The following is a 23,730-nucleotide window of genomic DNA, read 5'->3' as shown; positions in this document are numbered from 1 at the left end:
TCTACACCTGCATTGCTTGCTGTTTAGGGTTTTAGGCTGGGTTTCTGTACAGCACTTTGTGACATCAGCTGATGTAAGATGGGCTTTATAAATACATTTGATTGATTTGATTGACGTAGCCTAGATATCAATTCATACACTCAAACTATCAAGGTCAAATAGGGGAGAGGTGCTGTGCCACGAGGTGTTGCTTTATCTGTTTTTTTAAAACCAGGTTTGCTGTTTATTTGAGCAATATGTGATGGAAGGAGGTTCCATGCAATTAGGGCTCTATATAATACTGTGTGCTTTCTTGCATTTGTTCTGGATTTGGGGACTGTGAAAAGACCCCTGGTGGAATGTCTGGTGGGATAAGTGTGTGTGTGTCAGAGCTGTGTATAAGTTGACTATGCAAACAATTTGGGATTTTCAACACAATGTTTCTGATAAAAAGAAGTGATGCAGTCAGTCTCTCCTCAACTCTTAACCAAGAGAGACTGGCATGCATAGTATTTATATCAGCCCTCTGATTACAATTAAGAGCAAAACATGCCGCTCTGTTCTGGGCCAGCTGCAGCTTAACTAGGTCTTTCCTTGTAGCACTGGACCACACGACTGGACAATAATCAAGATTAGACAAAACTAGAGCCTACAGAACTTGCTTTTTGGAGTGTGGTGTCAAAAAAGCAGAACATCTCTTTATTACAGCCAGACCTCTCCCCATCTTTACAACCATTTAATCTATATGTTTTGACCGTGGCAGTTTACAATCTAAAGTAACGCCAAGTAATTTAGTCTCCTCAACAACCACACCATTCATTACCAGATTCAGCTGAGGTCTAGAACTTAAGGAATGATTTGTACCAAATACAATGCTCTTGGGTTTAGAGATGTTCAGGAGCAGTTTATTACTGGCCACCCATTCCAAAACAGACTGCAACTCTTTGTTAAAGGGTTTCAGTGACTTCATTAGCTGTGGTTGCTGATACGTATATGATTGAATCATCAGCATACATGGACACACGTGCTTTGTTTAATGCCAGTGGCAGGTCATTGGTAAAAAATAGAAAAGAGTAGAGGGCCTAGAGAGCTGCCCTGCGGTACACCACACTTTACATGTTTGACATTAGAGAAGCTTCCATTAAAGAAATCCATTTGAGTTATATTAGATAGATCGCTCTGAATCCATAATATGGCAAAGGTTGAAAAGCCATACGTTTTTTTTCAACAACAGGTTATGGTCAATAATATCAAAGGCTGCACTGAAATATAACAGTACAGCTCCCACAATCTTCTTATCAATTTCTTTCAACCAATCATCATCGTCATTTGTGTCAGTGCAGTACATGTTGTGTGCCCTTCTCTATAAGCATGCTGAAAGTCTGTTGTTAATTTGTTTACCAAGAAATAGCATTGTATTTGGTCAAACACAATTTTTTCCAACAGTTTGCTTAGAGCTGGCAGCAAGCTTATAGGTCTGCTGTTAAACCAGTAAAGGCCGCTTTACCACTCTTAGGTCGCGGAATTACTTTGGCTTCCCTCCAGGCCTGAGGACAAAGACTTTCCTCTAGGCTCAGATTAAAAATATGACCAGATAGGAGTGGCTATAGAGTCAGCTACCATCCTCAGTAGCTTATCATCTAAGTTGTCAATGCCAGGAGGTTTGTCATTATTGATTGATAACAATAGTTTTTCCACCTCTCCGACACTTACTTTACAAAATTCAAACTTGCAATGCTTTTCTTTCATTATTAGTTTTTTAATGTATGAATACAATTGCTCACTGTTCATTGTTGGCATTTCCTGCCTAAGTTTTCCCACTTTACCAATGAAATAATCATTAAAATAATTGGCAACATCAAATAGTTTCGTGAGGAATAAGCCATCTTATTCAATGAAAGATGGAGTTGAATTTGTCTTTCTGCCCATAATTTAATTTAAAGTACTCAAGTTTTTTTCCCATAATTCTTTATATCATTGATCTTGGCTTCATAATACAGTTTCTTCTTCTTTTTGTTGAGTATAGTCACATAATTTCTCAATTTGCAGTAAGTAAGCCAGTCAGATGTGCAGCCAGACTTATTAGCCACTCCTTTTGCCCCATCTCTTTCAACCATATAGTTTGTAAATTCCTCATCCAGCCTTGGAGCCGAAACAGTTCTAACAGTCAGTTTCTTAACAGGTGCATGTTTATCAATAATTGGAAGAAGCAATTTCATAAATTCATCAAGTGCAGCGTCTGGATGCTCCTCAATCACATCAGAACAACAAATATTTTTAACATCAACATAAGAGTCACAGCAAAATCTTTTGTATGATCTCTTATACACTATTTTAGGCCCAGCTGTTGGAACTTTGGCTTTCCTGGATATAGCCACTATATTGTGATCACTGCATCCAATGGGTACGGATACAGCTTTAGAACAAAGTTCTACAGTAAGTAAAAATGTGATAGATACATGTGGATGATCTTATTCCTTTAGTGGTTGTAAACACCCTGGTAGGTTGATTAATAACCTGAACCAGATTACAGGTTATTACATCTCTGGCGCCTCCAGAGATGCAACCTCTCTCATCGTCACTCAATGCCTAGGTTTACCTCCACTGTACTCACACCCTACCATACCTTTGTCTATACATTATTCCCTGAATCTATCCTACCACTCCAAAAAATCTGCTCCTTTTATTCTCTGTTCCCAACGCACTAGACGACCAGTTCTTATAGCCTTGAGCCGTAACCTCAACCTACTCCTCCTCTGTTCCTCTGGTGATGTAGAGGTTAGCCCAGTTCCCTGTGTCCCCAGGCACTCTCATGTGTTGACTTCTGTAACCATAAAAGTCTTGGGTTCATGCATGTTAACATCAGAATCCTCCTCTCTAAGTTTGCTTTATTCACTGCTTTAACACACTCCGCCAACCCTGATGTCCTAGCCGTGTCTGAATCCTGGTTTAGGAAGGCCACCAAAAAATCTGAAATTTCTATCCCCAATTACAACATTTTCTGTCAAGATTGCAACTCTGCCCCCTTTAGCAGTTCTATCTACTGCAGAGAGAGCCTGCAGAGTTATGTCATACTATCCAGGTCTATGCCCAAACATTTCGAGCTTCTACTTTTAAAAATCCATCTCTCCAGAAATAAGTCTCTCACTGTTGCCGCTTGTTATAGACCCCCCCCTCAGCTCCCAGCTGTGCCCTGGACACCATATGTGAATTTATTGCCCCCTGTCTATTGTTAGAGTTCGTACTGTTAGGTGACCTAAACTGGGATATGCTTAACACCCTGGCCGTCCTACAATCTAAGCTAGATGCCCTCAATCTCACACAAATTATCAAGGAACCTACCAGGTTCAAATCCGTAAACATGGGCACCCTCGTCGATATCATCCTGACCAACTTGCCCTCTAAATACACCTCTGCTGTTTTTAACTAGGATCTCAGCGATCACTGCCTTATTTCCTGCATCCGTTATGGGTCCGCGGTCAAACGACCACCCCTCATCACTGTCAAACACTACCTAAAACACTTCTGCAAGCAGGCCTTTCTAATCGACCTGGCCCGGGTATCCTGGAAGGATATTGACCTCATCCCGTCAGTAGAGGATGCCTGGTTGTTCTTTAAAAGTGCTTTCCTCAACATCTTAAATAAGCATGCCAAAATGTAGAACTAAGAACAGATATAGCCCTTGGTTCACTCCAGACTTGACTGCCCTTGACCAGCACAAAAACAACCTGTTGTGTACTGCACTAGCTTCGAATAGTCCCCGCGATATGCAACTTTTCAGGGAAGTCAGGAACCAATATACACAGTCAGTTAGGAAAGCAAAGGCTAGCTTTTTCAAACAGAAATTTGCTTCCTGCAGCATTAATTCCAAAACGTTTTGGGACACTGTAAAGTCCATGGAGAATAAGAGCACCTCCTCCCAGCTGCCCACTGCACTGAGGCTAGGAAACACTGTCACCACCGATAAATCCACGATAATCGAAAATTTCAATAAGCATTTCTCTATGGCTGGCCATGCTTTCCACCTGGCTACCCCTACCCCGGCCAACAGCTCTGCACCTCCCTCAGCAACTGGCCCAAGCACCCCCTGCTTCTCCTTCACCCAAATCCAGACTGCAAAATCTGGATCCCTACAAATCAGCTTGGCTAGACAATCTGGACCCTCTCTTCCTAAAATTATCCGCCGCCATTCACCTCTCTTTCGTATCGTCTGAGATTCCTAAAGATTGGAAAGTGGCCGCGGTCACCCCCCTCTTCAAAGGGGGAGACACTCTAGACCCAAACTTTTACAGACCTATATCCATCCTGTCCTGCCTTTCTAAAGTCTTCGAAAGCCAAGTTAACAAACAGATCACCAACCATTTAGAATCCCACCGTACCTTCTCCGCTATGCAATCCGGTTTCCGAGCTGGTCACGGGTGCACCTCAGTCACGCTCAAGGTCCTAAACGATATAACCGCCATCGATAAAAGACAGTACTGTGCAGCCGTCTTCATCGACCTGGCCAAGGCTTTCGACTTTGTCTATCACCGTATTCTTATCGGCAGACTCAACAGCCTTGGTTTCTCAAATGACTGCCTCGCCTGGTTCACTAACTACTTCTCAGATAGAGTTCAGTGTGTCAAATCGGAGGGACTGTTGTCCGGACCTCTGGCAGTCTCTATAGGGGTGCCACAGGGTTCAATTCTCGGGCCGACTCTTTTCTCTGTATATATCAATGACGTTGCTCTTGCTGCGGGTGATTCTTTGATCCACCTCTACGCAGACGACACCATTCTGTACACATCTGGCCCTTCTTTGGACACTGTGTTAACAAACCTCAAAACGAGCTTCAATGCCATAAGACACTCCTTCTGTGGCCTCCAACTGCTCTTAAATGCTAGTAAAACGAAGTGCATGCTCTTCAACCGTTCGCTGCCCATACCCGCCCGCCCGACTAGCATCACTACTCTGGACGGTTCTGACTTAGAATATGTGGACAACTACAAATACCTAGGTGTCTGGTTAGACTGTAAACTCTCCTTCCAGACTCACATTAAGCATCTCCAATCCAAAATGAAATCAAGAATCGGCTTCCTATTTCGCAACAAAGCCTCCTTCACTCATGCTGCCAAACATACCCTCGTAAAACTGACTATCCTACTGATCCTTGACTTTGGCGATGTCATTTACAAAATAGCCTCCAACACTATACTCTCGCCATCCGTTTTGTCACCAAAGGCCCATATATTACCCACCACTGCGAACAAATTACTCTCTTTTTGGCTGGTCCTCGCTACATATTCGTCGCCAAACCCACTGGCTCCAGGTCATCTAAGTTTTTGCTAGGTAAAGCTCCGCCTTACCTCAGCTCACTGGTCACCATAGCAACACCCACCCGTACCACGCGCTCCAGCAGGTATATTTCACTGGTCATCCCCAAAGCCAACACCTCCTCTGGCCGACTTTCCTTCCAGTTCTCTGCTGCCAATCACTGGAACGAATTGCAAAAATCACTGAAGTTGGAGACTTATATCTCCCTCACTAACTTTAAGCATCAGCTGTCAGAGCAGCTTACCAGTCGCTGCAGCTGTACACAGCCCATCTGTAAATAGCCCATCCAACCAACTACCTACCTCATCCCCATATTTGTTTTAGTTTTTCTGCTCTTTTGCACACCAGTATTTCTACTTGCACATCCTTATCTGCACATCTATCACTCCAGTGTTAATTGCTAAATTGTAATTACTTTGCCACTATGGCGTATTTATTGCCTTACCTCCTTACTTCATTTGCACACACTGTATACAGATTTTTCTATTGTGTTATTGACTATGTTTGTTTATCCCATGTGTATCTCTGTGTTTTTGTCGCACTGCTTTGCATTATCTTGGACAGGTCACACCTGTAAATGAGAACTTGTTCTCAACTGGCCTACCTGGTTAAATAAAGGTGAAATAAAACAACATAAAAAAACAGGCGCTGGTTACATTAAGAAGCTTCCTCTTGAGCGGACAGCTTGATGAAAACCAGTCAATATTCAGGTCCCCAAGAAAGTAGACCTCTCTGTTTACATCACATACACTATCAAGCATTTCACACATATTAATTAGATACTGACTGTTGGCACTTGGTGCCCTATAGCAACACCCCAAAAGAAAAGGCTTTAGATGTGCTAAGTCAACCTGCAACCACAACACTTCAATAACACTTGACATAAGATCTTCTATAAGCATTACAGGGATATGGCTCTGAATATAGTTGAAGTCGGATGATTACATACACTTCACAAATTTCTTTTTACCAAAGTATAGCTTGGGCAAGTCAGTTAGGACATCTACTTTGTGTATGACACAAGTCGTTTTTTCGAACAATTGTTTACAGAGAGATTATTTCACTTATAATTCACTGTATCACAATTCCAGTAGGTCAGAAGTTTACATACACTAAATTGACTGTGCCTTTAAACAGCTTGGAAAATTCCAGAAAATTATTAATGGCTTTAGAAGCTTCTGATAGGCTAATTGACATCATTTGAGTCAATTGGAGGTGTACCTGTGGATGTATTTCAAGGCCTACCTTCAAACTCAGTGTCTCTTTGCTTGACATCATGGGAAAATCAAATGAAATCAGCCAAGACTTCAGAAAAGAAATTGTAGACCTCCACAAGTCTGGTTCATCCTTGGGAGCAATTTCCAAATGCCTGAACGTACCACGTTCATCTGTACAAACAATAGTACGTAAGTATAAACACCATGGGACCACACAGCCATCATACTGCTCAGGAAAGAGACGCGTTCTGTCCCCTTGAGATGAATGTACTTTGGTGCGAAAAGTGCAAATCAATCCCAGAACAACAGCAAAGGACCTTGTGAAGATGCTGCAGGAAACCAGTAGAAAAGTATCTATATCCACAGTAAAACGAGTCCTATATTGACATAACCTGAAAGGCCGCTCAGCAATGAAGAATCCACTGCTCCAAAACCACCACAAAAAAGCCAGACAACGGTTTGCAACTGCACATGGGGATAAAGATTGTACTTTTTGGAGAAATGTTGTCTGCTCTGATGAAACATAACTTTTTGGCCATAATGGCCATCGTTATGTTTGGAGGAAAAAGGGGGAGGCTTGCAAGCCGAAGAACACCATCCCAACCGTGAAGCACGGGGGTGGCAGCATCATGTTGTGGTGGTGCTTTGCTGCAGGAGGAACTGGTGCACTTCACAAAAGAGATGGCATCATGAGGAGGGAAAATTATGTGGATATATTAAAGCAACATCTCAAGACATCAGTAAGTTAAAGCTTGGTCACATGTGTCTTCCAAATGGACAATGACCCCAAGCATACTTCCAATGTTGTAGCAAAATAGCTTAAGGACAACAAAGTCAAGGTATTGAAGTGGCCATCACAAAGCCCTGACCTCAATCCTATAGAAAATGTGTGAGCAGAACTGAAAAGCTGTGTGCGAGCAATAAGGCCCACAAACCTGACTGAGTTACGCCAGCTCTGTCAGGAGGAATGGGCCAAAATTCACCCAACTTATTGTGGGAAGCTTGTGGAAGGCTACCCGAAACGTTTGACCCAAGTTAAACAATTTAAAGGCAATGCTCCCAAATACTAATTGAGTGTATGTGAACTTCTGACACACTGGGAATGTGATGAAAGAAATTAAAGCTGAAATAAATAATTCTCTCTACTATTATTCTGACATTTCACATTCTTAAAATAAAGTGGTAATCCTAACTGACCTAAAACAGGACATTTTTACTCGGATTAAATGTCAGGAATTGTGTGAAACTCAATTTAAATGTATTTGGCTAATGTGTATGTAAACTTCTGACTTAAACTCTATAGGCAATGGCTTCTAGACTGGCAATCATTTGTGTATCTTTTCAAAGAATATATAGAAGCATGGGGTCTTTAGATGTGAGTGCTGTGATCATAGCCGTGTGAAGTTTTTTTGTTGCTGAGAATTTGTTGTCGAAGGGGGGAGGCTATAACAGTCAGCTAATACAAGGCTGGTAAATGCCCAGTGCACTACTTTTGTGAGAACATGTTTCTTTCAAAAACAATACAAATAATTTTTCAGATTTGGTTCAGATTTTTCAGGGGGTGCTGCAGCACCCTCAGCACCCCTACTTCCCGCGGCTATGCTTGTGATTGTATTGGTGTCATTGCTGTCACCACACTACTATGCATTTGAAAGGTTCCTTACTCACAGCCCAGCTGCAAGGAGAACGAGAGAATCCCTCTGGTGTGAAATTCATTAGAGGTTGTTATTCAATATTTGACATTAAATATCAATATGTTTTATTAGATGTTTGTTTACATTTTAGTCATTTTAGCAGACACTCTCATCCAGAGTGACTTACAGGCGCAATTAGGGTTAAGTGCCTTGCTCAAGGGGACATGGACAGATTTTTCATGTAGTCGGTTCAGGGATTCAAACCAGCGCCCTTTCGGTTACTGGCACAGTGCTCTTAACCGCTTGTCTACCTACCTGATTGCCCCTTTAATGAATCTATTTGCAGACTTGGCACAAGCCCCTTCTATCCAAGGTATCAGGGTTCCCACAAGTCTTCCTGTTTTTGCCTGTAATTACTATGTGTCAAGTAACTCTCATGACAGGCAATTCTTCTATGTATGGCTGTGGTACAAGTGGTTACATTCAGATATTTGATTTTGGAGCTTTCTTCATCATGGCTAAGCCGTGGTTACAGAAGCTAAATACCTCAGTGATGGTATTAACACACAACCACAAATCAGAGACAAGCTCTGAACCCTGTGTATCAATATAGCCTGTGCTACGGAACTCAATGCTTCAAAATAGCTAGCCTATTTAACTGTTTTACTCTGGAAAGTGCAGTAAGGCGTGCCTCTGCAGACTTGAAGGAAACAAATGAACTGTAACGGCACACTTGCTTCAGATACAATAGGCGGAGCGTTTCCAGGTATATGGGTTAGGGCAGTCACTGTGGGACTTGTTGACTGGGTAATCACTGTCTTTGGGTGTTCGGTCCCCTTTTTCCCAGAAGCAGTGTCATGCCCCCTCTGTGCTAGTGTATTACTCATCCTAGCGCCTCGCTATGCTAACGCTATGCCATCACAACAGTCAAGCCCACGCTCTAAACTGCAACAACAACAGCAGCAGCAGCAGCAGCACAGCAGGTCGGGGCTTGTGGCAGCCTGATTTGCAGCTAAAGCCTACTCTTAATGAGGGGAAAAGAATAACTTGTGTTGGTTTTTTTCCCTTCCCCATCCCCCTGCAGCAAAAAGGTGGACTAATTAAGATGGCTTCCTGGGATTGGGGTTCTGGCTCTGCTTTCTCTCACAGTGCCACTGTCAAGGGCCTTCAGGAAGAGACGGGGGTGGCGGTACAAAAGCTCACCCAGCATTTTCCCAGCATGTTTGGCTAGATGAATATGCGTTAAACATTTTGTTTTTTCAACTTGTAATTAAACTGGTTTGCGGGCAGAGTATTGTTTTCGCTTTCTTCTCTTGTATGTTGCTCTCGAGGGGGATCTGCAGAAACCGAGAGTTTTGTATTCCTGGTAGACCGCCTTAGAAGTTTCAGGAGATCATTGTGTGTGTGTGTGTGTGTGTGTGTGTGAGATTGCGATTGCGTGGGCTGGTGTGTTTGTCTCTGTTTAAGGACACTTGAAGGTTGTATGGGCTCAGAGATGTACAGGTATCCTTTGGAGGCTTAGCTCTACTACTGACCAGGTTTTAGCCTGGAAATTGTATTTTCAGGGCTCAAGCAGGACATTGGTCCACACTGAAATGATCCTATACTCTGAAATAGATATTTTAGATTTTTTTAATATATGAAGTGTTATTTTATCATGTTATTTGTGTACAGCAACATTTAGCCCTGCTTGTGTTCTTCTACATACCTTTGCGGATTATGGTACTGTGTGGATCTGAGTCTTACAAAAATAGCTGAAAACAAATTAAAAGTAGAGCCTTCTCTTCTGAAGCACTCTGGTTGTTTGTGGCAGAAGCGCTACTACCTTCAGGTCTGAAACTGAGAGGTGGGCCTGGACTTGACAGCAGAGCGGGGCACGTCGACAGAGAACAGTGGAGATTCTGGGTTTTCGGGTTCCTCTGGGGAGTTGGAATTCCTCCCGTGCTGTTCCCCCATTTGGCAGGCAGTTGTGAAAAAAATTCCCAAGCTTTTAGTCACTACGCAGATCGAGTTGCCATTTCTACTTTGTTGGAGGGAGAATGACAGAAGCAAGCCAGATAGACAGAACTCGGACAGTGTTGCTGTTGTGGTGGGTGGCTTTGCGATAAAGTCATTATTGTTTTGTCACTAATGAGTGTTGTCAGCCAGGACTTGACAAACTCCCCTTTTGTGTGTGCTTTCTGTGTTACAGCATTGGCGCCTCAATGAAGAGCGTATGAACATGCACCATAGAAGGACTACTCTACCTTTCGGTTCAGTACATTCCACAGATGCTTGAGCCAGAGAAGAGATGTAAAGAAACTAAAACAGTAAGAATTTGCTCAAATTTACCTCAAATTACTTTGTTTGCTGATGCGTTTGTTTCTTTCTGGTTAAATGTACAGCTTTGAGTGAAGTTGAAACTTAGAGGAAACAGTTTCTATGTAAAATATATGTTTGATATTGAGGGAGGCTATGACTGACACAGTATTTACTGTGCTGAAATCTGGACGATTTCATGAAAAGAATCAAGAGCACCAAATCCGTCTCCTGACCATATCTGATTACACACATACACTATCATCTCCTGACACTTCTATTCATCCGCAGTCCAGTCAGCTGCAGTGCATACCGTGTCATATCTGTTCATTTCTTCCAAATTTTTCTGTTGTTTAGCAAACACCGTACTTTTCTTACAGAATTCAGCCGGTGCCGCTGTGCAACAGCAATCCAGTGAGCGAAAGGAGAGCATCTCCCCACCCTTCCCCTGAGTCCCCCAACCCCTCACCACCATCATGACCTCTGAACTAGGGAGCAGCCTGACCTCCATGGACTGGCTTCCCCAGCTTACCATGCGGGCGGCCATCCAGAAGTCCAATGCCGGGCACCAACACCACACCCACGGGTACCCCCACGGGCATCATGGCCATGGGCTGGGAAAGAAGAATGCCCTACTGGACCAGGGAAACATGCTGGACCAGGAGGAGGTGGCCCAGCATAGGGATGGCAAACCACCCTACAGCTACGCCAGCCTTATCACCTTCGCCATTAACGGCTCACCGCACAAGAGGATGACTCTCAGCGAGATCTACCAGTGGATCTGTGACAACTTCCCCTACTACCGGGAGGCAGGCAGCGGCTGGAAGGTAGGAGGTGGATATGGAAGCGTGTATTAACGGGATGGTTCACTTCAGATTCAGTTTGTTATTCTAATGGAATTAGGTGGTGCTCATCTTTCCTATTAGTTTGGGATTGAGGTCTGCATATTTTTCTGACTGCATGATGTGGGATCTATGTAACCCACTTTTGAGGGATACGAATGTCTGATAAACTTAGATTTTTGGTAAACTATCCCGTCAGGTACATTTTTATACCTGTTACAGTAACGGGTCTTGTTGTGAGGACAGGATCTTACACGTTCAATTAGCAGACTTGGTCTGACATAGTCCACCGTTTATCACCTTCTAAATTCAGTATAATGTATATTATAATCTGGGTAGTTTGGGTCCTAGATGCTGATTGGCTGAAAGGTGTGGAATATCAGACAATATTACACGAGTATGACAAAAAAGAAATGTTCTACAGTTCTAATTACTTTGTTAACCAGTTTATAATAGCTCCTCTGGGGTTTCTGGTATATGGCCAATATATATATAAGAACAGCCCTAGGCCATATACCATAAATCCTCAGGCCTTATTGCTTAAATAGAGATTTCAATGTGATAAACAAATACATTGAATAAGTCTGAACCAGTTTTGACATTTTGTTTGAATGTTTGTTTTACATGTAATTGCTGCGCTGGTCTTGACTTTACAACATGCCTCTGATGTATAAGGAAATATTACTGGTGACGGTCAGTCATTGCGACAGTTGTCAGGTCCAACAGCAGAATGTGGAAAGGCTTTGTGGAGGAGTACGGCAGTGAGTGACCGACTGCATGTTCCATTCAGGTGGCGTTAACAAATATTTAATGGTGCAATCTGCGATTTGTACATTCATTAAAAATGTTTTTACTTTAAATGTATTATATATGGATTGCAGCTTTCATGTAAATGGCATTGTATGAATCTAGGCAATATGACATGACATGCTTCTTTTACTTGAGAGGTGAGTGGAATCATCTGGAATCTTTTGGTTTAGTCTAGGGAATACCTCCCATTATTAATCACATGACAGAGGCTGTGCTTTTTCGGAGGAGGCTGCCTGGCTTCAATGTCCCAAGTAGATGTGTCCCAAATGGCACCCTATTCCCTACGGGCCCTGGTCAGAAGTAGCACACCGTATAGGGAATAGGATGCCATTTGGAACGAATCCACAACAATCTCCATTTAATCTCTTTTTTTTTTCTCAGTGAGTGAAAATATCTTCCCTCTCCGTGCTCCGTTCACAAACCTATGTTTATTCTCAGGATTTAATCTTCCTGAGCTAAATTGCATGCCAGCAGCTCAAAATGGTTTGCGATAAAAGTCTGTTTGTTTTGGTAGGGTTCCAAGCTTGTTGGCATGGTCATGAGATATGTTCTGTAGATTTCTTCTTTCATTTGCTCACAGAAAACCAACATAAATAGATTTTCTAGACCTTTCAGGCATTGTGATTAGTTTTTTCTTGAATTGTCAGTGGTTTCTCTCTCAGTTCAGGCGGTTACCCTGTCATATGGGCAATATAACTCAGTCTTAAATAGGATAGGCATAATGCCCTCCATTAATACGTATAGTACTGCAGATGTTTAAGATCTGTAAGCTTTCTCTGATGTGCTTATAAGTATTTATTTAAGTACCAAGAGTGGTATGTCTTCCACACAACAGTAATAAATAGGGTTGACCCCAAATATTCTATTCCGATTCTATGAGAAATAACTGAGTTTTGGCGCAGATACAGTGACTAATGCTAGCTAACGTTAGCAACCATAGCTACTTAGCTGACATTTGTAAATTGTGGATTTGACGGATACCGTATTTGTTTTTAAATGGCAAATCTGATTCAAACCTCAACATTGGGATTCAGGGACAGCTCTAATATTAGGGACATTAATACAGACATCAATACTAAACTGAATCTATTGATCAAAGATTTGTATTTATATTATTATTGTCTTTTAACTCTGCATTGTTGGGAAGTGCTCGTAAGCAAGCATTTCACAGTTGTCTCCACCCGTTGTATTTTGTGCATGTGACAAATACAATTAGATTTTTTTATTTTATTTTAGTTAGAAAAACACTTTTTCAGTACATTGGCCCTCTTGGGTATTATAATTGTCCTTGCATTGACAAGCTAGATGAATCACATGTACTTACATGTATAAAAAGGCTATCCACCATCAACGTAAGAACCGTCCTGAGGATTTTAGCCTTTCATTTCCTCAAGACCAAACTAGACATCCTAGGAATACTCCAGATGATGAGATGCACAGAATAATCTGGCACGAGGACTGTTGAGGACTAAAAGGCCCACTGCATACATGGCTCAGCCTCAAGCTGTAAACATTTAATCCCGGATGTACCTGGCCCAGTGCAGAGATGTTGTGGTTGAAACGATGATCTGCATCAAAGGGAACAGAACGTGAGCGAATTCATTACAGTCAAGGTGATTACTGTCAGCTGCAAACAGTGGGAGACAGACATGGAGCCCAAGCAGTGTCTGGATTACTTGATTTGGAGACTATACGGTTGATGCTCAAGTAAAATAGCTTGTATAACACGCACGCACCCTCACACAGACACTTACACACACACACACACACGAGTGAGTGTGTGAGTAAGAGAGACTCCCACTCAGGTAGGCATACGTGTGCAGTCTACAGATTACAGTAGAGCTGCTCAGCCAGAGGAGATGGGTAGTGGTGAGTTTACTACCCAGCACACGCACGCGTCTGCTCTGTATGATAATGTGGATGCACAGGCAGCAGAGAGGCCAGGTTGAAAGCAGGCCAACGCTAACTCCTCTCCCATTTTGAACACAAGCGCATTAGCCACAGGATACACTGAGTGTAATCAGATAACTCGTCAAGGTCATAACACGTCCACATGGTATGAGGGAGCAGGACATGGAATGCATCCCAAATGGCACCCTATTCTCTTTCTAGTGCTCTACGTTTGACGGGGGCCCACGTAAACCTCTCACTCTCATTGGTCGATAACAGCATTTCTAATACACATAGGGCTCTGGTCAAAAGTGGTGTTCTACAAAAGGAATCGGGCTCCATTTGGGACATGGCCTCTGGTCAAAAGTAGTGCACTATAAAGGGAATAGGGTTCTAATTTGGAACAAGGGCCCTGTTCAACATTTGTGTGCTATATAAAGGCAATAGGGTGTTTGGACTAGAGGTTGGCAGAGGTTGATTCCGGCAGGAATGGGAGAGAATTTCTAGTCAAGTTCGGAACAGGACCGGATTCCTTATTGATGTCACTTGTTAAATCCACTTCAATCAGTGTAGATGAAGGGGGGGGGAGACATGTTAAAGAAGTATTTTTAAGTCTTGAGAAAATTGAGACATGGATTGTGTACGTGTGTGCCATTCAGAAGGTGACTGGGCAAGACAAAAAGATTTAAGTGCCTTTAAACAGGGTATGGTAGTAGGTGCCAGGTGCAGTGCTTTGAGTGTGTCAAGAACTGCAACGCTGCTGGGTTTTTCACGCTCAACAGTTTCCCGTGTGTATGAAGAATGGTCCGCCACCCAAAGGACATCCAGCCAACGGCAGGCCAGTGGTCGAAAACGGGTCGTTGATGAAAGAGGACAAAGGAGGCTGACACACATTGTGCAGAGCAAGTTAGTCAACTGACAGTTCAGTAGAATATTGCTGCCCAAAGACCCATAAAATAATGCACAACTTGTTGTACCTTGACACGAATGGCTTATGGCAACCAACTTAAGTTCCACTTCTTTCAGCAAAAAACAAGAAACTGCAGGTTGCATTGGGCTCAGGAACGAAAACACTGGACACTGGAGAATTGGAAAAACATCCCCTGGTCGGATGAATCCCAGTTCCTGCTGTTTCATGCTGATGGGAGGACTAAGGTATGGAGAGAACCACATGAGTACCTGCATCCATCATGCCGAGTTTCAATATTGGAGGCTGGTGGTGGTTTGAGGTGTGTTTTCATGGCACACATTGGGCCCCATCATGAAAGTGGAGCGTTCATTTGAATGCTACAGGATATCTGAACATCACTGCCAATCAATCCCTTCATGGCAGCAGTGTATCCATCTGCAAATACATTTTTTCAGGATTTTAATGCCCCAAGCTAGGGTTCTCCAGGAATGCTTCCACGAACATGACAGTGCATTCAGCTTACTGCAGTGGCCTGCCCAGTCACCAGATCTCAATCCAATTGAGCTTCTGTGGAATAAGATGGAACAAGCTATTCGGAGTAGAGATCTACTACCAGCCAACTTGACACAACTGTGGGAAGCATTGGAGTCAACATGGGCCAGCGTCCCTGTGGAACTCTTTCAACACCTTGTAGAGTCCATGCCCTGACGAATTGAGGCAGTTCTGAGGGCAAAAGGGGTGTAGCTCAATATTAGGAAGGTGTTCCTAATGTTTTGTAAACTCAGTGTAGTTTAGTTAAGAAAAAATAATAATAAGAAAATAAATGCTAATTTCCCCCCTTCCGTCAACTCACTCTCATGCCTCGCTCCAGATGTAGCCAGTCACTACTTTAACTTATATCCACGCGGAGACCCACCATTACACATGCCCATGAGTTCATCCGACTCTGGGTAAGAGGAAGGGCTGCCTTCATTGCCCAAATCTCGTAATGTGGTTGTTATTAGCTGTGTGTGCAGGCAATGGTCTCGTGAGCGCTGAGCAGCAGCCAAACGAAGCAGTTGCTATGGCTACTCACAACCCAAGCGGGAGACAGACGATTTCCACTAGATGGCACAGCCACAAAGTCTAAATTGCCTGTACTGTAAAAATGCATGAACACTGAAATGAAATTTTAGGTTAGGGTTAGGCAGTGTGATTAAGATTAGGTGGGGTTTATGACTTTGTGACTGTGGTAACTAGTGATGACCGGGACAAACAGACAGCAGCTAATGGAGGAAGTTACTTCTGATTTCCACTTGTAAAAATGGGCCCGGGAGGGATTTTTATCGGGGTGGGACAGGAACATTTCCGGGGTTACAGAACTGTTACGGGATCAGGACTGTATAGGGATTTTTTTTTTTTTTAACGGGACAAGATGGGACAGGAATACATTTTCATTCCCGTGTCAACCTCTAATTTGACATACCAACTGCTATTCTGATACCAGCTGTTATGGAAAGAGGTGCTCTGCTTTATAAGCAGTAGGCCTAATATAAATGTGTGTTTTACGTCACATTGAGCTATGATATAATGGGTTTACATGCACACCCACATATGTACTGTGTTTTATAGAGCTTTTAGAAACTTCTGAAACTGTGGTTTTGAGTCATAAACTGTTGTCTGGTCTTTTCTCTTTGAAACCTTTTGTGAAGTGCACATATGCTCATCAATTGAAAAGCATATGTGTGTTGCATCCCGTTAGAAAAACCGAGAAATCGGATTTGACTAGGCAATGTTTCAATCAGTGTTCTTTTTTTTTTTTACTATTTTTTTGTTGCTATTCAGTTGTCGTTAGGTGGCATCATATGAACTGGACTTGTAGCTCCCATGCAGAATGCCTCATATTTCTTATTTGCCCCTGGTGTTCCTTCTAGATAACATATTGGGGCGCAGTCTTCGCCGCCCGATTTCTCTCATGTTTTTTTTCTCTCAGCCCCGTCCTCCTTTAGATTCCATAGTGCCTGGCTCTACTTTCTCATGCCCTGTACTCTGCCCTTGCAGCCCTTTCACATCGCCGTGTCCTTCCACCCCACACAGCCTAGGCCCTCTTCACGAGAACACGTAATCAGTGCCAGTGGAATTCACCACAGGCATTTCCTCTCTTCTCACTAGTCAATATTAGTGTTTCTCTTACCATTATTATCATCAGCGGGCATGAAACCCTGCTGAAGGGACTAGGCTGAAAACGAATATGCATCAAATACTAACCTTAAGTTGGAATTGAAACTGTAAGAACACAAGTTTGCCTACAGGCTGACTTGATAATGGTATCCTTATGTAAATCGAGATGTAATGCTGCTGTGCCTGCCCTTGTGGTCCTGCTGCCTGCCCTTACAGCCAGATAATTGGCTCTGAATTAGCGCCCCTAATGTGATGGTGCAAAAGGCTGCTCTGTGATGGCCTTTGGCCCCTCGATGGACGCCACGTGTCACACCCAATGATATAAAATGAGCAAGGGTCATGGATTTTTATCTGGATTTTATTTTCAACGGTTGGTCTTAGAATAATGGGGATGAATGCATCAGTGATTTTTGCGCTCATGGGACTACTTTTTGGGTCTGGGGGCAAAGGACACTACAGTAAAAACGTTGTCTTTGATTGATCCTTTGTGTGTGTGTGCCTGCGGCAGAGTGTCTAAAATGCATATTTTGTAGGTGACAGAATAGTCTATATGGATATTTTATTGTGTTTTTCTCTTGTCTTGTTTACTCTCTGTTGCCTGGCAACGCATACATAGCTGTAGCCTCTTGCATGCATCCCAGCATCCCCTGTTAACATGTTGCGCATGTCCTGTCTGCCAGCCAGATGTGTGTGTGTGTGTGTCTCCACGCACCTGTTGCTTAGGCTCCATTGTCAACCTTTCTTGGCTATTACAGACTGCTACACATGGTCTCCTGTATAGTAGAAACATTTGCACCCATTATTAGAATGTGGATAAGATTTGTATTTTATTGTGGATGAGGATGAATTTGTGGTGGCTCCTGGTTTACCTATGTTACGTTTATGTGCTTGACAGCCATGTGGCACACCGTATTATCATTGCGGCTGTTATGACCACCGTAACTCTTGTTGAACAGCGGCCTTAAAAGCACTATTTGTTAAATCTGTCCCTCTATGTGCCCAGAGTTCATTCCCAAATATTTCATACTAATCAGTATTATCAGTCTGTATTTATGTTGTAATTAGAAGTGTGAGGTATTTCCCTGCTTCTATTCACAGGAGGATAGGCATACGTCCAATGTCATATTTCCTTCATTATTCACCTAGGGTTGTTATTTTCTGATATGTCTAATAATAGGGGTGGTGTTGATTTCAAAAGGGGCTGGAATGCAACAATTACAAGGCTGCATCTGGGATTTGGCATAGTTGATAGAGTATGCAGTATGTCATACCTGTGCAATGTTAACGACCCTCTGCATTGCAAGGTGAATAAGGGTTTTTAATGTAATTATATTGCATTAAATTGAATATTATTCTGATGACAGTGGCATCAGTAAGTTGGGTCTTCATTTTGTTAGGAGGTAGGGAGGATATGTTTGTCTGCATGTGACGTTAGAGTGTTGAAATACTTGATGCAGCACAGAGGAGTTTAGGCAGGAGGATCTGATTCATTAAAACATTTATGTACAACCACTGATAGGTGAGACGACTGGATAGACAAATTCACTTGGGAAAAGAGACAAGGAGTTAATGAAAATATACTATTTAGGCATTCTATATTTAGGGCCCAATAAAATCTGTTGTATTTTTTTACCAATTCTGTATTTTTTTTCTTTAAGAATTCAGTTTTCTCCATTTTGTTTTTCCAGGTTTCAGATTATTCCAAGTTTTACGGGATTTTGCTCTCAAAATGACACTTTTTTTTTTTTTTAAATAGAAGAACAACTAAATTTGATGTTCTAAGTCCACAATCATTGCCTAAACCACATCAGGACACCGCTTTTGAGGTCTAGGATTTTTTTTGGAAAGGTTTGGGTGTAGATACCCTTTAATTCAAGTGTGTACCAGCAAGAGACTTTAAGTAGAACACAGGTGATGGCAGAGTTTGCTTAACAAATCACCACTGGATTGATGCCAATAATAATGATATCATTCTGCCAGGTAGGGATCGACTACTTTTGTAGTTAACATTTGATTGAGGAGTTTTTGGGAAAGCCTTTCCATCTACCAGAAAATGGTTGTCATTCGCATCATTGCTAACGACTGCACAAAGTGGTAGACAAACGCTGCGTCATTGCCTCTTGAGAAAGTTGAAGGAAAATACAAATCACTTAAGCATTTTGTCTTATCATGTCTTATCATAATCTTAAGAAAATGTTATACATGTTCTAATAAGTTCACTGTCCTTAACGTCTTTGTATTTTTATTTAAAGAACATCTGGAAAACAGAACAAAACAAGTTATGTTTTTGGTTTGGCTAAAACTATGATTTGGTCAAACAGTAAATTCCTGCAATCAAACTGTCTGCTCTGCCCCTGTTTCGCTGCCCCTGTACCTGTTTCGAGCTTTGATGAGGGAGCCGTACTGGCTCTTCCAACGGGCGCTACGAGTGGATAGAGAAAAAAAGTGTTCTGATTGGCAGCATTTGAAAATGCAATAGCAGGAAAACTGTTACAGTTAAAGAGCGGCGGGCCTCAGCTTTCTGTACGTACTCAGTAAATCAAGTATAGTTGAAATCAGTGTTAAAAAAATTGGGTTAAATTGACTCTACTGGGAGTTAGCTTAACACTCGAGAGTGATATGCTCCCTCAAGTCAGTGTTGATAACTGGAGTTCATTGGGAAGGAGGACTTTTAACTCCATTAAAAGTAACCAGAGACAGGATGTTAAATCTATGGAGTTATCCACAGATGTGGGAGGAGCTTTATTATTATATTTCCCAGCATGCTCCGTTGCAGGCAGATTTTTTTTGTTTGTTTCAATGTCTGTGTTTTTGCATTTACATTGATTGGTTTTGATCTTATGCAACACAAAAATAAGAAACATATATTTTTCTATACTAATCCAGTCTGTAAATAGTTGGATTCATAGCAACCATTAGTGAGATAGTTGTTTCAATTTACATGATGTAGGTAGTCTTCATGTATTGTACGTTTTTCCCTACTCTTACACTCATTCTAAATGCAAGTTGTGAGCAATCATTTTAAAGTGCTAGGTATTTTCCTGCAATTCGGCATCCAACATAGTTTGTATATCACATTGAAAACCACCAAAAGTAAAACCTTAACAAATATTCAAATAAGGCTTTACACCCTTATAACTCTAAATAAGTAAACTGAAAGACAAATGTACTCTGCTGTAGTTGATTCTTAATTCAAAACGACACAGAAAAGACTAAAATTGCACGGGAGTGGATTAAAAACTACGTTGAAAAGTGTAGAAAGGCAATTTGAGTTAAATTTAAGCAACTCTCAGAGTTGGATATTTACTCCATTTAGTGTCGTTTTGACTCCAAAAATATCAACACCATGACCAGAGTAGTTTTAACACAAAATGGGGGTGGGACCATATAAAACCTAAAATAGTGTTACATTTGACATAATAGGAGTTGAATTAACTCTTGCGATTTTACTGCACATTTAATTTTTTTTCTTCTCAACTCTCAATATTGAGCCTTCTACCACAGTTTTACAACCAGTCATTTGTATGGCTTTGAGATACGGCGCACAGGAAGCACGAGACTGCCGCTACCAAATGATGACTATATAAGCCTGCTACTGCCAATGGCAAAGGTTTTTTAGGACATTCAATTTAGTGTTAAATAAATCAATTACACTGCTAACTAGCAGTATATTATATTTAGGGATTTAGCTAGAGAGTTTTGAGTTTTCACTTCGTCCGATGGTGAATTAGCCCCTTTGTGTTATTAGTACACACACAAATATGTAAACAAATTAATCTGTATTGAACTAAAGGATTTTGGAGCCCTATTTTGATATAGCAACAACAGCCTGATTGTCAAGCCAAAATGTATGACAATCACTGGTTTAGGTTGCAAATATCTTGAATTATCCATTCCTGATGCATATTATATGAAACAACTTATTTATTGAACCATACTATCTCAGTAGCGCTGTGAATGAAGATGATTGCACATTTTTTCTATTGCGTGACGCCATGGCAAAATGTTGGCGTGGCCAAATCATGGGCTGGTGCCACCAAATTAATATGTTAGTGGCACTAATGCCACCAGGGGAAAATGTTAGTCTGGAGCCCTACCCTAACCTTAATTCATTTCAACCCCTATACCTTACCTTAAGTTTCCGTTCTGCCGGTTGAATATTCACCTCCTACTATTTTAGACGGTTGGGACACAGCCATGTGCTTTGGCAACACTTCGTGTCCCTGTCCCCATTCTCCACAGAGAAACCCGGTACTGACAAGACCAGTCACTTTGCTGCAGCACGGGGTCTGATATGCACTGGAAGGAGCCAGTCGCCATGGCCTACCACTGGCCCCTTTCCCTATTCAATTTCTAGTTTCTACTATCTTGGAAAAACCAAAGTTGGGATCAATTCCCTACCAATCCAAGTCAGGTTAATCCAGCAGATACGTTCGAATTAAACCAACAAACTGAGAGATTTCCACTGAAAACGGCACATGCTTTGCTGCACTATAGTGTCTGTATATAGATGTATGCAGCGTGCGCACGGATCCTCGCCAGGTCCCCAGGGACACTGGCAGCTCAGTCTCCTGAAATCTCTTTGTGCCCATTACTCACACAGTGGGCTCCAGTTACAACAGACTTCCCATTCTGCACTAAGAGGGTGGGGTGGTGCTCCATCAAATGGAATGATAATGTATTTGGTTGCATTTGAAGCAGTGAGTCGTATTCAACCCCCTCCTCATACAGGATGTGTCGATCACTGTCTCTGCTTAGACCTGTAGTTAAGGTGTCCCGGTGTTGTCTCTAGATCCCGAGATATTTTGACGTGACAATGCAGCTCCCCGTCCCCAGACTCCCTACCCTTCTCTCTTCCAACACTATCCTTATCTATCTCTCTTTATCTATCTCTCTTTCTCTCTCTCTTTATCTCTCTTTATCTCTCTCTCTTTCTCTCTCTCTTTATCTATCTCTCTTTATCTCTCTCTCTTTATCTCTCTCTTTATCTCTCTCTTTATCTCTCTCTCTTTATCTCTCTCTCTCTCTCTCTCTCTCTCTCTCTCTCTCTCTCTCTCTCTCTCTCGACAGTATTGCTCTCTCTCTCGACAGTATTGCTGGGAGCCCCAGGACAAACATGCTGAAACTCCAGGAGAGTTAGTGGAACAACAAACACTCCTCAGTATTGCTTCTGACTAGGGCCGTCTGTGTGGGAGCTCAGCAGTTCCCTATACTGTTCACACCAGTCCCCTCTTTCTCAGCAGACCTCACCTTCTGACCTCAAGTAATTTCTGTTGCACCCATAGCTTTAACATTATCCACACATGTTAATCTGGCATATATCTTCCTCAACATTATCCATATGTCTTACTCTGTCCCATATATATTCTTCAACATTATCCATATGTCTTACATCTTCCTCAACATTATCCATATGTCTTACCCTGTCCTATATCTTCCTCAACATCCATATGTCTTATCCTGTCCTAGATCTTCCTCAACATCCATATGTCTTATCCTGTCCTAGATTTTCCTCAACATTATCCATGTCTTACCCTGTCCTAGATCTTCCTCAACATTATCCATGTGTCTTTCTCTGTCCTATATCTTCCTCAACATTATCCATATGTCTTACCCTGTCCCATATCTTCCTCAACATTATCCATATGTCTTACTCTGTCCCATATCTTCCTCAACATTATCCATATGTCTTACTCTGTCCTATATCTTCCTCAACATTAACCACCATCTCACTGACTATTTCAGTCTGACCTTTATCCCCTGTATTTGCTAGGCTACATCTCCCTGTAATCTCACTATCTCATCTAGACCCTTTATCTTCACCATAGCCAACACATCACACTCTCTGACCTATATATCCAGTGCTCCTACTCACGTTAAACGCTCTCCATCCCCAACAGCACTCTCACAGATTGCACTCTGAGCTAATATCTCCAGCACGGTTATGTCACCTTCCGGCCTATATCCTCTAGTGAGCTCATTCTCTCTACCTCTTTTTCTATGCATTTCTGAAGCCCCAGATTTTGGCTCATGTCATGCTTATTCCGTGTAAGCCTGTGCGATATTACACATCATAGATATTACTAAAGCAGAGCGCTTACTAATAATAGCCACAATGATTATATAATAAATGCCTGCATCCTTAAGGCAAAGTAAACCGTCTAATTTCAAATCCCCCAAATCGTCTAAGAACAAGGAAGTCAAATTTGACAACCTCCTTTCCACCGTATGCCGCCTTCCAATGAGATTAATTTAGCGCTGGGCAGCAGCAAAGCCCCAGCTGTGCCCAATAAGCTTGTTAATCATCCAACGCCATCAAACGAGTGGGTGGACGCGGGAGCGAATCGCATTAGCTCCGTTCACGTCGCAACCACTCAGTGCATTATTGTCAATGCCATCGCATCGAGCTATGACAAATTCAGCCCATTCAGTGAGAAAGGCACTATCTCTCGCTGTGGTAACGGCTCTCCGTTGGTTTATGGCCCGATACAGCTGGCAGGGCTTACTATAGTAACTGGTAAAGAGTCGTCATTGTGGAGCGATGTTCTCAGTCTTCAGCCGTCTACATCGGTCTTCTGGGGGACCAATGGTAGCACCACTGGGAGTACTAGACAAAGACTTGGTCTTGTGAGTGAGAGGCCTGGTGGTTTTTATACAGGGATATCTCTCTCTCTGTC

General features: G+C 42.2%; 1 protein-coding gene across 1 annotated transcript in view; it reads left to right on the top strand.

The window, feature by feature from the left end:
- Positions 1–23,730, top strand: part of LOC106572141 (forkhead box protein J3) — a 111,093-nt gene that overhangs the window by 39,261 nt on the left and 48,102 nt on the right. Inside the window, exons 2-3 of the mRNA XM_014146023.2 lie at positions 10,335–10,452; positions 10,822–11,268. Of these exons, the coding sequence (XP_014001498.2) occupies positions 10,918–11,268 (351 nt within the window). The 5' untranslated portion in view covers positions 10,335–10,452; positions 10,822–10,917. The remainder of the gene's footprint in view (positions 1–10,334; positions 10,453–10,821; positions 11,269–23,730) is intronic.

The sequence above is a fragment of the Salmo salar genome, chromosome ssa15 (genome assembly GCF_905237065.1).
Source record: "Salmo salar chromosome ssa15, Ssal_v3.1, whole genome shotgun sequence".
Classification (NCBI taxonomy): domain Eukaryota; kingdom Metazoa; phylum Chordata; class Actinopteri; order Salmoniformes; family Salmonidae; genus Salmo; species Salmo salar.
Note: the sequence above shows the minus strand (reverse complement) of the source record. Positions and strands in the feature narration are given on the sequence as shown.